The sequence below is a fragment of the Lytechinus pictus genome, chromosome 3 (genome assembly GCF_037042905.1).
Source record: "Lytechinus pictus isolate F3 Inbred chromosome 3, Lp3.0, whole genome shotgun sequence".
Classification (NCBI taxonomy): domain Eukaryota; kingdom Metazoa; phylum Echinodermata; class Echinoidea; order Temnopleuroida; family Toxopneustidae; genus Lytechinus; species Lytechinus pictus.
In genome coordinates, this window is record NC_087247.1 from 40,492,984 (window position 1) to 40,509,685 (window position 16,702).

A 16,702-nucleotide genomic window follows, 5' to 3' on the forward strand; every position below is an offset into this window, starting at 1 on the left:
GGTCATATAATAAAAATAATAATAGCCAATTTTTATATAGCGCTTTTCCCAGAACGGCTCAAAGCGCTTTACAGCATATTATTACCCCGGTCATTTGATTCATTTCAATCCCGCACGAAAAGTGCACAATTTCAACTAACCGAAGAGCATTCCTTGGATTCATCGCAGCCTCATTATGGCGCTGGCAAATTCAAACATGCATAATCTTTCGCATCTTACCGGGTACCCATTTAGCACCTGGGTCGAGAGTGGCAAAGTGAACACACGACCCTCTGATTACAAGGCGAGAGTCAGAACCACTACACCACGGCTCTTCCAAAAATATAAGGAAATATAATTTAGGATCATTGGAGATCAATATCAAATATGTTAAAAGCAATGAAAATAGAGGTATACATGTTGAATATAAGACAATTTTGTATGCATTGATGTGGATATCCACTACACAATTACAATTAATAATCATTAATATACCTAATTTAATTCCAGGCCATCTTTGTCGTGACGTTCCTTTCGGTTTTCATCCTCGGTGTGGATCTTGGTCTCGGTGTCGGGGTCGTATTTGCTCTCTTCACCGTGATCGTAAGGACTCAGCTTCCCGTCTACAGCGAGCAAGGTCGTCTTGTCGACACCGAGCTCTATCGCGATGTCCAAACATACAGATCAGTAAGTGTACTAGTCAGTAAAATAAATTGTTGTATTTACTTTTTTGTCGAATATTAAATTTATGTATTTAAAACACTATAAATCCACCCCCCAAAAAATATATTAGATTAGAACTTTATGGCTCAACAATTTCGATAAATAACAAATTATTCAATTTATTGGATTTATGTTACTCCATGTGCCTGTGTTGCAAATATATTATCATAAGAACTAATTTTATGTCAAAAAATGGTAAAAGATTCGAATATACTCATATTATACTCTTAAAGCATTTATATCATAATTTGTAAACTGAGCAATTCCCATACATTTGGATTCAAATAACAGACCTGTGTCCTGCACTACTATCCCATAGTCTATGTCAGATTTGTTTTTTGTTGTTTGCATGTCTGTGTCAAATTATTTAGAAATACTTGTTTGTATGATAGAACATGTTTACGGACTTATTGATTTGTGTTGAATGTCTTGATGATATATTTCTGTATCCTAGAGAGTAGAGACAAAGGTTTTTCGTGGTTTGTTGTATACAGGTCATCGAAAGAATATTTTATTCAGTCTATTAATATTGATCTGTAAATCAGGTGAAAACAAGACTAGGGATGGTGATTTTCAAGATGCAAACCACGTTGTACTATGCCAATGCCCAACAGTTCAGACAGAGAGTGTTACGGGCTACTGGAATCAATCCTGTTACACGATTAGCTGAAATCCGCAAAGAAGAGGCGGCTAAAGAAAGAAACAAAGATGGAACACTGGTAAATTCTCATAATTCATTAACAGGTCAAATCATAAAAGTAAACATGGATTTGGAATTCGATATGGTATTCTATCGTCATGTTATGAATGAATGTTGCAAAGGGAATTTGTGAAGATTTGGTCACCATTATGTCATAGGATGCCATGCAGTTCAATCAGAGCATGTTCACAAGAATGATTAGACATGAAACTATATTGAACATTGTTTAATAAAGAATTTTGTTACATCATACGACACTGAGACAGATAAAAGTGTCATTATTACACCATACTAGTATACGAGATGACATGATATTCTATCTTCGCAAGCCGGCGTGGTTACAAAACTGATATTGCCAAGTCAATTTCTACAAGGTTTCATGTCGCCAAGCCGGCGTGGTGACAAAACTGATATTGCCAAGTCAATTTCTACAAGGTTACATGTCGACATTTCCACATAAGGAATCTTGACAAGTTAATTTAAAAAAAATACGACTTGTGTCTTGTTCTAAGCTCAAGTCGTCAATGTTTTGAACTTTTAGTAGTTAGGTTTGTAGTAGATTTTTGATCCGGCAATAGTGGATCCATAAGTTTTGACCACGTGCAGTCGAGAATTCATCTAGTTAGATTTTCTTTCACAACATATCTTCATGTAATCTGTTTACATCAACAGGAAACCAGTATGGCGATGAAAGAGATTGATTTAGCCAAAGATGACTTGCATTCTCTCCTCATTGACTGTAGTTCATTTGGTTTCATCGATGTAACAGGCGTTACCACTTTACTTGCTCTCGTCAGGGATTACGACAGGGTTGGCATAGCAACCGCCTTCTGCTCATGCCCAGGTTAATATCGATATGTTATATATTTCCGTATTTTCGTATGAAGAATCTTTCTGTATGATTGCTCGAATTGAGAGTCACGTGACAGAAGTTTGGCCAATTAATTATCCGTTGATGTTCATTTTCGCTATTTTTTTCATATTCAAATAAAGACAATTAGAATGATTGCATCCTTTCTAAATATCTGGAATCTGTGCGCAAGGGAAAATTTATTTGATTGTGCACCAGCTTAAAAATATTTTGCTATGAATCATATTTCATTTAGAATTATTATTGCAGGTTTTATTGGCAATTAACTGGACAGTGTCGTTAACCAATAAGAAACGAGAATTCCATTTTCTGTTGTAGATTCTGTGATGCAGTCGATCAAGTTGATTGGTCATCTTGATGATGAGAGTGATAACTTCTATCCTTCCATTCACGACGCTGTATTGGCTTTGTCAAGGAAACATGTATGTATTCCCTTTGTACCCCGCCCTTCTTGTCAAAGAAACGGAATTTTCTGTCTAATGAATTTTAAGTAAAGGCTTTGTATTACCGGTATACATACTTAATGATCTCTCCTTAATGATGTCTTTAACTGAGTGCATCCACCTTATATGAATTAAGTAAATTCTATACATTGAATTTCGTTAAAAAAATATATATAAATCATGCATTCGATTGTTTTATTCAAAATGAATATCCATATTTTCACTATTTTCAAAACTATTCTTGGGGATCTATGAGGGCTACTCAACTATCCATGACCACCTGTTATATACCTTACACCATTCGGCTCTGAAATATTTGTTTTACATCTCTTTTTCCAGGCTCTTAAGGACAAAACACCATCACAAGCAGAGACGGTGTCCGTTGACAATAGAGATTTCGAAAACTCAACAAATGAAGCAACAAAACTCTAAATCTAGAACATTCAAATCATCGATCGGATGGGGATAATTCTTGGTGACCACTGAATCGATGGTCGGTTTCCTACGCATAGAGTATAGCATCAGTTTTATTATTTACAGTTCAGAGTAGATGTACACTTTACTTCTTCGGAAGAATGTGGATTTCTTGGGCAAATTGAAGATGAAAGTCTGTGTGGTGTAGGCTTGATGGTCGGCAAAATAAAATACAGAAGAAATCAATTCAGTCATGGTTTACCAATATCAACTATGAATATGTTTAAGTGACTTTAATGCATGCAAAGTTGAAATTTGTTGGCGATAAAGATATCAAATTCTTTTACCAAATAAATTGTTTAATAATGATTCGACTAAATCAAAGAATGCATTATTTGATATAGGTTCGCTAACATAGACACGCATGTCTGGAGATCGGAATATTCTACGTTTGAATCTTAAAATCAAAATTAAATATCGAGGAATGTAAGTACTTGCCCGTTATGTATGAATTCATTCATGTGATTGTATATAAATTAAGCATTATTTTGGGAGTAGTTGGCTTTTAATACTTAAATGTGAATATACAGGAGTATAAAATACATTTACACATTTAGTACATTTTTTCCTGTAAAATGTCTTATTCTCAGAGAATGTACAATTATCGAAATTGATTAAATCGAAAGAGAGTATGTTTATTTTAAGTATACCAACAATACACACCATCTGAACTCGAATTATTCACAATTTACTATTATTTTGATGCTTAATAATAATTATTAATGAACGACATTTTATCTCATAAATTGCATTGTAGTGGCCTTTTGAACAGTCATACTATATTATTCCGTTTGATATCAGCTTATAATGATTTCATTATGTTTATTTCGATATAGAAATGTTTAGAGTTTGTATTACTTATATAAAAAAATATATAAATCTATATCTACAAAATACGTTTGAACAATTATTCTTCTTACGGGGTTTAAAATGTGTTGTGTGTTTGCAAAATTTATGAAATAATCTTACTAGATTTTCATCAATTTATGGTGCTCATGTGTTTACAAACTATATTAATCATTTGTTTTCTATTTTTGGTATAAAAACTCTTCTGGAATAAAATTTAAAGATATGTTTATTCGACATGCTTTAATCCCCAATTTCGTGTCTGTTGTTGCTGAAATACATATGTTTCCATCATAATGTAAATTCGAATACTGTCTTCTGACCTTATAAAGGTATATTTTTCCCCAAAAAATCGACATTGAGCAATTTAAACAAAATTTTTGAGTGATTCCATAGTGAACTTTCATAGAATTTCATAACAGGCTTCCATGTATTCATTTTGAAAATGTGAGATTTACTCCCCTTACTAAACATGATTAGAAAATAAAGCAAACAACTTGAAACCCCAAATGGATTGAATGCATATGAAATTGACGATGTACACCTCGGGGCGGTCCCAGAATATTTCGAAAGGGTGAAGACATTTTTAATTTGAACAATGGGGATTTTAAAACAGTTACAGGCCCCTCCTTTAAATTCCTTTCTTTCTCTTTTCTCCCTCTTCACTTTTTTCCCGACGAATTGAAAAGTCGTATAGGGAGCGGTTGGCCGCCCCATTTCCCTTGACGTGATTTTACAATGTAAAGTATAGTTAATACTTCTGCTTCATGGCCGCGAATGATCTTTTATTGGACAATATATCGTTTGTCAGTTAATTCCATAAATAAGATTCTAAGCAATGAATTCCAAATCAAACTGGTTTATTACAACAATTAGCAACATTTGTCTGGTGGTTAAATTAACAAACGTCATCAGTAGATTCGTCAATACAAAACATGTAAAAAAGAACCACTTTGTTATCATTTGAAACAATAAAAATATATTGCCTCGTCAGCACCAATAATCGTTCCTTCTGGCAACTTAAATATTAAGATAATCATAATCACCTCAATCATTATTGCTACCTACGTTGGTTTAAGATTGTGGGGGGTGCTGAAGGTGCTGCAGGATTTTTTTTAATTTGGCTGGTATGCAATAATGGATATCATTTGGGCTTCTTTTACCAAATGAAAATAGTCAGAAAATGAAATGTTTTATGTATCCTTATGAAATAGATTGATTGATTGATAAAAAATTAACGACACTATCAACACATGCGTGTCATATAAGTGTCGGACAGTTAATCTGGAAAGGTTACTATAATACAGTACAAATTACCCTAATGCAACTTTACAAAGGAACAGGATTATAAATTAGTAATTATCAGTAATAAATTAATACGTTAACTACTTCCCGGGATAACTTCCCTACTCTTTACGAAAAGAGGAGTAGGTTTTTTAACGTGCAAATGGTGTGACTCTCCTTTACACGGGACCGACGGCTTAGAGTCTCCTCCGAAAGACTACCTTACGAAATAGAATAAAACTTCGTAAAATTTAACTTTACAAGAAAATTGATTAAAAATCATCCTTCATAAAAATAAACTATACAAGAAAACGCTTAAAAGTTGGGCTTATGAACTTCTTGAGAAGTCGATGATGTCACTAAATCTTGATTTAAGCTGGCTGCTGTCGACATTGTTATTAGTCAAGGCACACGACATCTCCACCAAATCCACGTTGAGATCCTTTGAAAGCAAAGATAATAAAATATTTTAAGTCTTTATGAAAATTAATTTTCTTTCAATATAGTAATTAACTATAATTCGCCTAAGTTTTCTCGATGTTCTTGCATCACATTAACATTGACTTACACGGGAACCGTTGAGCCCGCGGATCTGGGGGAGATCAAATTATCCTTTTGCATAATCACATTCCATCTTAATGGTCTTCATCAAATCATTCTGATAAAACAACTTTGGACCTTTCCACGGTTTAGGGAACAAAACCTGAAGATGCAAATCCAAGGTGTCTTGCATAACATTTCGAATATTGAAAGGGGTACACATCCATTGCCGAGGAAGTTCCCGTTCTCTTTCGTAGCACAAGCGATAATTGCAAGGTTTTTTTTAAACAAGTGCACACCTAGTTATCAATAATGCATATAGCATTTCCTTGTTTGAAAGCAGGGTAAAAGAGCATTGTAGATTAAATGCCTTGCTCACGGACACAGCTGCCGGGGATCGAACCCTTGACTTTCCATGTATATCCAGGCGCCTTAGACCACTCGGCTACGGCGCCTTACAAGTAATATTTGCAATCGATTGCATGTCAATTTTAGGTTTCCAAATCAATCATACATCTTGTGATTAATTATAAACTTGTAATTGATTGCTTGTCTTCTTCTTGCCAAAAGAAATTAAATTTTGTTATAGTTTCAATTGATTAGTGTAGTGGTTTCACGGTACACAATGTATTCTTTCGTGGGCATATGGGGGCATATGTTGTTGCGGAAATTAAAAGTACCACCCAAACTCGACTTTTTGACAAGTGTGTTCTTGTCGTCTTCAGGAGAATATGCCTACGAAAGAATATGACCTACACGGTGTACCGTGAAACCGCTACACTTTCGTCGTCGCCATGGAAACTTTCAGAAGTCGCAATCGATTGCAAATATTTTCTTGTAACACTCTATGAGACTGTGATATGTGTATTGCTTACCATGTTCGCTATCTAACTTGGCGCAGATATCCTTATAGGCTCCACTCTGTTTAAGAGCGTCAAAGGCTGGGTTCCACCAGTCAGGCAGTGTACTCTGCATAGGAGTCATAATGGATCCACCTGCTCGTTGACAATTAGTTATGGTTGGTCCAACCTGTTGAAGCCCACTGTTAAATAGTGTATGGGCATTGGTGAATACAGCCACTACCTAGAGTAAAGATCAAAGTCCGGGATCCAAAGTATCACTTATTTAGGCTGACCTGTTCTTAATTTCCAAACAACTTTATAAAATTTACTGTAAATTTGGAAAGCTATATGTGATCGATGTTTTTCGATCTCATGCACAACGAATGATATTCATGCAAAATTCTAGTAGCCAATAATGACAAAAATGGGTCTTTACGTCCAAATAATGAATAGTAACGTGAGTTCCCTCCTGGTGACCTAATGTGAGTCAACATAACCCCCCCCCCCCCCCCATAATACGTTATAAGTTAGTCACACGGATATCTCATTGGGTGTTGTGTTTAACAAGACATAGACATGGTACATAAGAGGTGACAGACATATTGTGTGTCGTAATACATTTATTATTAGTCGTGCGTGCCTCTGTTACACATGAGGGCGGTTATATATGTATATGTTACTTTTTTATTTGACTCATAATCGTGTACATGGTCACTAAAGGAACAAATTAGATAGTAATTTGACTGAGAAAAGTTTTATATGAATGATCTGGAATGAAATTTGCTCTCCTCAAAACTACTCGCTCGTAATTTTTTATGAAAATAGTAAAAAATGATAAAGATGTAAATGATAAAGATGTATGCACAGTCTGTCTGGGTTATAAATCAAGTGTGTGAGAGTATTTCTTGTTTTGTAAAAGCCCTGATAATCATACAGCCCTGTATCAAAACAAGAAACAGAAGCAAACAAAAATAATAAAATAGATAGGCAGAAAAATACTTAGAATATAAGCTCGAATGGTTCATATTTTTTAATTATTTGATAAACAACCTTTTAAATCGTGAATATTTTGGAAGACACGCTCTTTGTTTACCTGTATTTTCCATGGATTTTTTGGCGAAATAACTAATACTATTCTGGTGGAATGCTAAAATTATAGAAGTATAAAAAATCGCAATGAAAGATTCAATGAAGATATATCAAATTGTGACGGTGACCATCTTGTATGCAACGCAGAATTTGGTGAAACTAAACCAAAATTATTTTACAATTCCAGTAGGCCAAATTTTTCATCAGCATCGTATCCAGCGTGAAATGAAAACTATTCAGTAATATGAAGCCCAATTTACAGTCTTAGATGTTGAGGTCACCCCAAGAACAAACACTAACAAAACACAAAAACAATCAAAGCAAGCAACAAAGAGAGAACTTGTTCGAAATCGAAAGTTAAAAAGAGAGAAAATTATGGCACATCAGATTTTGCTTTTATTTATGAAATTGCTATATGCACCACGCAGGTGATAATGCAAGTGAGAGAGCGCCAACTTTTCTCTCCTATCGCCCTCTTTAATAATTCCTTTCCATTTATATCCTTTAACGTTTCAGTGTATGCTGCTGCTTGATCTTTATATAGCCAATGCGTAAATGAATAAATAGAGAGTATATAGAGGTCAATACTCGCCTCATTATTATTAACTGCTTCTATCAATTGATTTCTGTCGCCATAGTGAACCACCTGGGAGGGGTCAAGGGGCACACCCTACAGAACAACAAAGAAACAAATACAAATGTGATTTATATGTCTAGAGAAATCGCAAATATCGTGAAATTGCAAGACATAAACCATATCAATAGAGGAAACATTTTTAATCCTAATCATTGACGAGATTGATATCAATCAGTACACCGTTTATCACACACAGGACGCACCATTTATCTGTGCAGAAAATTTCAAAATAATTGACAAATTAAATTGCCACGAGATCGTTCATTTACATAATATCATACATTTAATATTGACATTTTCGAGAGTACTACACAATTTTCCAATCACAAGGATGTGGTGTAAGTTTAGAATATTAGGGTTAATAACTCATATAAATAATACGATAGTATTAACTTTCCACTATTCCCATTTCGGCTATTATCATTATTTATGTTGAAAATTTCATACATATGCTTTTGAAAACCATATCCATTCTAATCAAGAATTTCTGAATACGGGCATTGTACCAATGATTCACCAGCTTAATATGGTGCCATAGTGGTCATTAATAGATTTGAGTTTTTTTTTATATCTGCCATCTTGTAGTGCGCTCTCGTATGATGAACTGTCTTTGCCCGCAATGAACACCATATTCTTACAATTTATTTTTGTTCACACTAAAAGAAAAAAAATCACTGCATTTTAAGATTATTGGTCACTTATGCATGGGCTTTATGGCCAGGATGGCTGATCGTCACTTTTAATCTATGCAAGATGCGATATAACCCATGCACGGACTAGAACATAAAAAGTAATCCATCTAACTAAGAACTGAACGGAACTAGACTAAACTTATCGGGTCTTAATTTAACTAATCGGAAAGAAATAAAATAATCTAATCTTAACTGAACTGAAATGAACTAAACTAAATGAATTGAAGTAAGGAAGTAAACTAAACTAAACTCAGTTAAACTCATCGAGTCTGTCAGTCTGAACTAAACCATACTAAACTATAACTAAACTAAACTGAAAAAAAAACTTAACAAATTGAAACTAAACTGGATAAGCTGAACAAGATAAACTAAACTGAATTTATGGAACCTAACTTAAGTAAACTGGACTAAAACAAACTAAACTTGTCAAACTTATCTAAACGAAACGAAACCAAAAATAAAATAATCTAAACATTTAACTAAACTAAGATAAGCGAAGGGAGCTATACAAGCTAAACTAAACAGAGCTAAAATGTAACTTAAGAATCTCTGCTAACATACCGAAATAGTATCCGAGTTTCTTCCAAGACAGTGTTCATCAGTTGACCAACCGTCTCCGAATCCAATCTTCTGGGTAGAACCAATAGATGTAGGATTAAAGCTGTTTGGGTTTCCTTCTTTAACGAAGAATTGTCCGTTGAATTTCTTACGAATGGGATTGGTGAACTTAAAAGTTAAAGCCCGTTCGTACGTATTAAACCATCCTGTAAATCATATGAAATACTGTCTGTGATACAAGTGGGATAGTGATGACAACCTTTAGAGACACGGCAAATAAATAGTTCTATTATTCGACCAATAAAAGCACCAATTCAATAATAATAAGACCAACAACACCAACAAGTAATATGATTATAATATAATACAGTATAATAATTTTAGTCATACATGTATTAATAATAAAGACACGATTATAACGACCATAATAACAATAATCAGGATAGTTTACTATGTAGTCCTATAGGCCTTTATCTACAATAGGGTTTCAGGCAGGATTTCATTTCATTCCTAAAGCACGTGATGTAGACTATTATCTTTCCCCCTAAATAATGTAGAGTATCAGAAGGCCAATACTACTTCCTGTCTTTGATTGATTTATGTAAGAATAAACATCGATCGAATATCCGTTTATCTAGGCACTTCCTTCTGTACTTTTGCTCCTATACAGGTCAGGGCATATATAGACGAGGATACGATTTCTTGGGTTAATTTGGTTTCGCTCTCAGTTGTCTTTTTAACATTTTATCTCAGCGACCTGATTTTCTAGATTTCAAACCAAATTTGAATTTTCAGTTGGTGATTTATCAGAATTACATTATACATGCTAACGACAAATAAAAATACAATCTCAAAACTCAATCATTTTATAGAGTCCATGAGTGATTACATGTTACGAATATTGGATTAAAATTGAAAATCCAACAAATCAAGTTTAATATATTAATAATTAGATTAATCACTCTTGACAGAAGGTAAATTACTGATCACTGGTGTGAACTGTGTCAACAAAACTACTTTATATTCTAGATTATATCATTTCCAGCTTTTCTCATCATCATCATTCGATCATCGTCATCACCATCATCATCATCATAATCATCATCATCATCCTCCTCATCATCATCATTATCACCACCATCATTTGTCATCACAGTCAATCATGGTTGTAATCAATTTGACATACCTGTGCATGCGTCATACCATCCGCCCATAAGACCGTTTCCACCCCGTGCTAACTGACCAGCTTGTGAATCCCAACAATTGCTGTAAACATCCCATATCAAACGGCAATTCTTGTTAGCTTGGGCGCAAACTACAAACACAACCACAAAACAAGAATTATGCATTATTATCAACATCAATATTAAGACCGATACACGATATTAATTTTTCCGGCATACTAAAAAAATTGCATGAAATATTCTGTAAGACAAAATCACTTTCCGCTAGTTTATCAATTTCATCACAAATCAAGACAAATGTAAATCAGTTAAGACATAAGCATAAAAAGCAGGACTATGAAGATGATTTTTACCAAGCCGTCTCGTTATATATTGTTTTATTTAATTATCTATACATATTTAGGAAGGTATGACAAGATCTTCCTCAACGGAAATGCATGAAAGGAGAACCTAAAAATCCCAGTAAAATACAAACATGCCCACCACTGCCGTAAATCCAAGTGGCGAACGTAATTGTTCGGGGGGGGGGGTCTATTGTTTCATCCCCCACTTGAATAGTTTGACGTTATGGATTTACGCCAATGATGCCGACTATACTTTTTACATATTTAAAACCGTTCAACTTACCTGCATTGACAATGTCGACATGAAACCCACGAAGCGTTCCACTAGTCTGATCACTATGGATAAAGGTTATAAAACATGGTAAAATTATCCCCAAAAAATAAATACAACGAACAATTATTTTTCATATGTGATTCCTATTAATTACATTCGTGTATCGGAATGGGTAAGATTGTAACTATAAGCATTTTCAATTGTGCAAAAATGAATGCAGCTGTAAACAAAATGACAGAAATAAATGATAACAATAATCATGATAATTGAATATATAGGAAGCTGGTGGTTCATTCGCAGGATAGAGCCATTGTATAGGCCTACAAAACCAGATTATGAATGAGTCCATTTAGTCGGAGATCCAAGGTCTCTGTTCCGGCTCTAAATATGCATCAGGGGCGGATCCAGCTTCAACGGTTTAATAGGGGGCCCGATAAAACAATGATCTACACATTTGTAAAATAGGCTGCTTGAAGAGCTAAAAGTTTGGGTGTTTTTTTCTTCTATTTTCAGTGGCTATATAGGGGAATCGCTAAAGAATTAATTTGAGGAACATTTTGCCTTTATGTTTTGCCCCCAAAACATTTTATTGTAAGTTCTTGATATACTGGCCTATTAAAAACGTTTTAAGGTTTGGTTGTAAGAATCAATGAGTTGGATGACTATTTCACGTTTCAACGAATAATGTGAAATGTTTGACATAAATAGACTCGAAAACCAAAAATTCTAGCCATTTGTTTTTTCTCCATGGACTGTCATGTTATTGCGTCGCGAAAAGCGAGGGATTCTGCTTCGGCCCTCTCTTGATCCAGCCTATGTGTATAAGAACACTGAGTTAAGGGGAAACATAATCTAAACCAGTGGCGTAACTACGGGGGGCATGGGGGGCACGTGCCCCCAATCGGCTCCCCCTCCCCCCCAAAAAAAAAAAAAAAAAACGGGGAAAAGGAGAAAGAAAGAGAATCGTAGTGGGGAAGAAGAAATTATTGTATTTTATATTATATTATGTTATATTGTATTATTTATATTATATCATATTACATAAGAATTTTTTTTCATCAATTTATGAAACATAATTGGCTTAGGGCGTATATAGAGGGCCTATGTGCTCATCATACCTGGTGCTCGCATTGTCTGAGTAAGTTATATATATATATATATATATATATATATATATGTGTGTGTGTGTGTGTGTGTGTGTGTGTGTGTGTGTGTGTATAATCCTGTTGTACTAAAACATCCCGTTTTCAAGTCAATATACAGTGTACACCAAATATATTTCCTCGCACTTCGAGTTTTTATTGTTTTATGCAGTGACATATGCTTTTTTTGTCATGACTATTTAATGATTGTCCCCTTTTAAAGTCTGAATATCAAACATTTCCTGTCCGTGCTTACGTTTGCATTAGTGGACTGGTGCTCTTCATACACTCTAAAAACACAAAGTAAAATTTTACCCAATATTGGGTAGAAAGGGAGCATGCATGTTTGCTGGGTATTTTTACCCCATATTGGACTATTTCAACGCAACATTGCGTAAAATTTACTGTATTATTGTATTTTATATTATATTATGTTATATTGTATTATTTATATTATATCATATTACATAAGAATTTTTTTTCATCAATTTATGAAACATAATTGGCTTAGGGCGTATATAGAGGGCCTATGTGCTCATCATACCTGGTGCTCGCATTGTCTGAGTAAGTTATATATATATATATATATATATATATATATATATGTGTGTGTGTGTGTGTGTGTGTGTGTGTGTGTGTGTATAATCCTGTTGTACTAAAACATCCCGTTTTCAAGTCAATATACAGTGTACACCAAATATATTTCCTCGCACTTCGAGTTTTTATTGTTTTATGCAGTGACATATGCTTTTTTTGTCATGACTATTTAATGATTGTCCCCTTTTAAAGTCTGAATATCAAACATTTCCTGTCCGTGCTTACGTTTGCATTAGTGGACTGGTGCTCTTCATACACTCTAAAAACACAAAGTAAAATTTTACCCAATATTGGGTAGAAAGGGAGCATGCATGTTTGCTGGGTATTTTTACCCCATATTGGACTATTTCAACGCAACATTGCGTAAAATTTACAAAATATTGGATATCTTATTACTCAACCAACATGCATGTTCCCATTTTACCCAATATTGGGTAAACCTTTTTTTTAGAGTGTATAAAAAAAAATTCAGCTCGCGCTTCGCGATCGCAACATTTGGTTAGTGAAATGTTCAGCTCACGCTGAAAAAGTGTTTCATGGGTTAGGTGTAATTCTAACAAAATCAGCTTGCATTAGATGACTATGGTGAGATATGTATGCTCTTCATGAATTCCTTAAAAAGTCCTGTCCCTGTTTGTGGTCAATATATACAAAAAAAATCAGCTCGCGCTTCGCAATCGCACTGTTTGATTTGTGAGAGGTTCGTTTCATGATTACAAAAATTTGCTTATATGATATCCTTTTTTTTTAGGTCTGAATATCAAAAATGTTCAGCTCGCGCTTCTCGCTCACATTATTTGATAAGTGTGATACATATCCGTTTAATGGCACAGTCCTTAAAATGTCTCTATTACGTCAGTATACCTGGCAATTGAGCGCGCTTCACGCGCCAACTAAGTGACTCAACATTTTTGCTTGTGCCTCCCAATGCCATGACCCACGATACGCCACTGATCTAAACAAGTGCCTCTCATAATCAACTAGAATCTCACTCACACTAATGTGAGGTTCGTGTACAGACAAATGATCGAAACTCTGTACTATACATCGGATACAATGATATACGATAATAATAATGAAAAACACTTGATCAGTTTTGTTTTAAAACCACTCACAAGTACTCAACGTTTGATCCATCATGACCTATAGCAAACGTCCACACGTCATCAGCAAGCTTGCCTGCAAGGATAAATTAATATTTGAGATATTTCTCTTTAAAAAATCACAAATTTCTTAGAAGGCCTTATTGTGTATAATATTTTCAAAAAAGATAAACTAACTCTAATTTTATTATTACAAGAAATTAGTTGCAATCAATTAAAGGAAACGAAGAGAGGAGTGATAGAGAAAAAGATAGCACGAGATATACAGACGGAAAAACAGGCAGACTCACAGACAGACAGACAGACAGACAGACAGACAGACAGACAGACAGACATATAGATAGATAGAGATTGATAAAGATAGATAGACAGATAAATAGATAGATAAGATAGATCATAACAAGTGGAACGCATCTGACAGTCCCGCCTGGATAGATGCTAGGCTCCGGCATGCTTAGTACTTTATTCTAAAATGTGCATACCTGCAGAGCTTCCTGTGGTGGAACCGGCATCACCAACATTGATGGTTGTCCCTTCTCTGGAAAGACTTGTAGCAGACAAGATGATGGCGATTGTAGATACCATCAAACTAATTATAACAAGGATGATCGTTATTCGGATCAAACCTTGGTTTTCATTGCTTTTTGCCATTACGAGAGTCTCCCCGTCCATTGTTGTTGCATGATAGAGATGGTATGAAGCGGTGAGGATTCAACTTTGCAGGAGACCAATTCCGGGACAGAGAATTAATGAGAAAGAGATTACCATCCTGAAACCAATCAGGAAGTATTATATACAGTACAGCTGCCCCGCCCCATTATTCAGCCACAATGGATATAGAGACGCTGCATGTTCTAGAAAACTGGTATTCCGAGAACTTTAAAGATTCCATCAGGTGTACAAAAAGAAAAGAAAGCAGGATTGTTATTTCAAGTATGGTGAATATTCAAAGGGTGAATTTCTTAATATTGTTTCGAAATCTATCACAAAATTGAATTTTTAATTTACTAATGCTAAAAATTTTGAGAAATTTAACGTTGTGCTCCCTCAATTTTCTGGCTCATTCAGCCACTGCTTTCCAGGCAGAATGAGGATTGCATGTAAATCACATCTTTTTCCAACTTATAAAATGAAAATGTCAGAATTCAGGATACTCTGACTGACCAGTAGCAGACATCGGGGGGGGGGGGGGGGGTAGCCCCACAAAAACCCACACAAACCACCCCTTTTTGCGGACATTACAATACAATGGTAAGAACCATACCTTATAATGAAAGTTTGTGCCTGTCCTTGTGGCCTCCCAATAGATATGATACATATCAGTTTTTAATACTGAGATAGAATTCATCAGTTCCAAGGTACAGCTTAATGAAGTGTGTTGCAGCTAAAGAAATCTTGAAATAATTACCTCATTACGGATATGGTCCAAACAGCCAATCTATCACATTTATAAAACACATTTGTTTCTTTTTTAACACCCCCCCCCCCCCGTTCTGACCCATTTTTCTACTAATTCACACATACTTAAGGCCACCGCACACCTTACGACTGGTCGGCGACTCGATTTCAGAATAAAATGTAGTAGAATTTGATGCTAATATTGAGATTTGGAATATCTAACTGTGTAATGTTCTAAATCATCGTACGAATACCTATGTTCAAATCTGTGACTATGCTATCATCCTCCTTAGAATAAAAGCGAATTCAATATCTAGTCGTAATGACGTCATAGCAGTCGTACGATTGACTACGATTTGAAACTAATTTGGCCTTTACTCAAAAATAAAAGCTTGCAATCTTTCAAAATGGTTATATTAGTATTCTTTCAATTGATTTCAACCTCAAATAAAATGATATGTCCGATTCACATTTTCAGAAAATAAGCAAAATGCGATTTGTTCCAAAATCGGATCGCGAACAGTCGTAAGGTGTGCGGTGGCCTTTAAACCTACTGTATCTACTTATTATTTCCTGGTCGGATTGTTAAAGGTTGCTCAGCTTCATGCATACATTTATCGAGACATTAAAATAAAAGAACGTTCTCTATATAGAGATTTTTCACTTTACCTTCATTCTTTCCTTTCTAAATAGATTCAATGTACCCAGGTCGCAAAGTCGAGTCAAGGTCTTCGGGAAATAAGCCAGTTTGAAGTACCATTCTGCTCATGATCAGGTCATTTGAACTCAAATGGCATTGTTTAATATACAACAAGATAATAGCACCAACTTTGATGTCTTGATTATTCATATTATTTTGAATTGTGCTTTCATTAGATATGAGCGACTGGTATTACATAGTTGGCCAAGTACATTGTAATAGCAACATGCTAAGGCATTCAAAGTAGAAATGCAACAAATACCTTCATAAAGACAAGTGTTC

General features: G+C 34.8%; 2 protein-coding genes across 3 annotated transcripts in view; one reads left to right on the forward strand and one right to left on the reverse strand.

Moving 5' to 3' along the window:
- The window catches only part of LOC129257246 (prestin-like), a 34,834-nt gene extending 29,800 nt beyond the window's left edge, over positions 1-5,034 (forward strand). For both annotated transcript variants that reach the window (XM_054895529.2, XM_064097050.1), the window contains exons 13-17: positions 490-666; positions 1,248-1,421; positions 2,075-2,246; positions 2,592-2,695; positions 3,056-5,034. In XM_054895529.2, coding sequence (XP_054751504.2) covers positions 490-666; positions 1,248-1,421; positions 2,075-2,246; positions 2,592-2,695; positions 3,056-3,148 — 720 coding nt within the window. In that variant the 3' untranslated portion in view covers positions 3,149-5,034. The remainder of the gene's footprint in view (positions 1-489; positions 667-1,247; positions 1,422-2,074; positions 2,247-2,591; positions 2,696-3,055) is intronic.
- On the reverse strand, positions 3,377-15,154 carry LOC129257247 (uncharacterized). The gene is made up of 8 exons (XM_064097051.1): positions 14,805-15,154; positions 14,335-14,398; positions 11,490-11,542; positions 10,865-10,993; positions 9,682-9,884; positions 8,384-8,461; positions 6,736-6,943; positions 3,377-5,762 (listed from the first exon to the last, which is right to left on the reverse strand). The coding sequence occupies exons 1-8, from the start codon at positions 14,992-14,994 to the stop codon at positions 5,719-5,721; spliced, it is 969 nt and encodes a 322-aa protein (XP_063953121.1). The 5' UTR covers positions 14,995-15,154; the 3' UTR covers positions 3,377-5,718.
- Between the last annotated feature and the right edge of the window lie 1,548 nt (positions 15,155-16,702).

Excerpts from the sequence above, each read along its gene's own strand:
- LOC129257247 (XM_064097051.1), bottom strand. The coding sequence starts at position 14,994 with ATGGACGGGGAGACTCTCGTAATGGCAAAAAGCAATGAAAACCAAGGT. Across the intron at positions 14,399-14,804 it reads CACCACAGGAAGCTCTGCAG|GCAAGCTTGCTGATGACGTG; the intron begins GTATGCACATTT and ends TTATCCTTGCAG. Across the intron at positions 10,994-11,489 it reads TGTCGACATTGTCAATGCAG|TTTGCGCCCAAGCTAACAAG; the intron begins GTAAGTTGAACG and ends TTGTGTTTGTAG.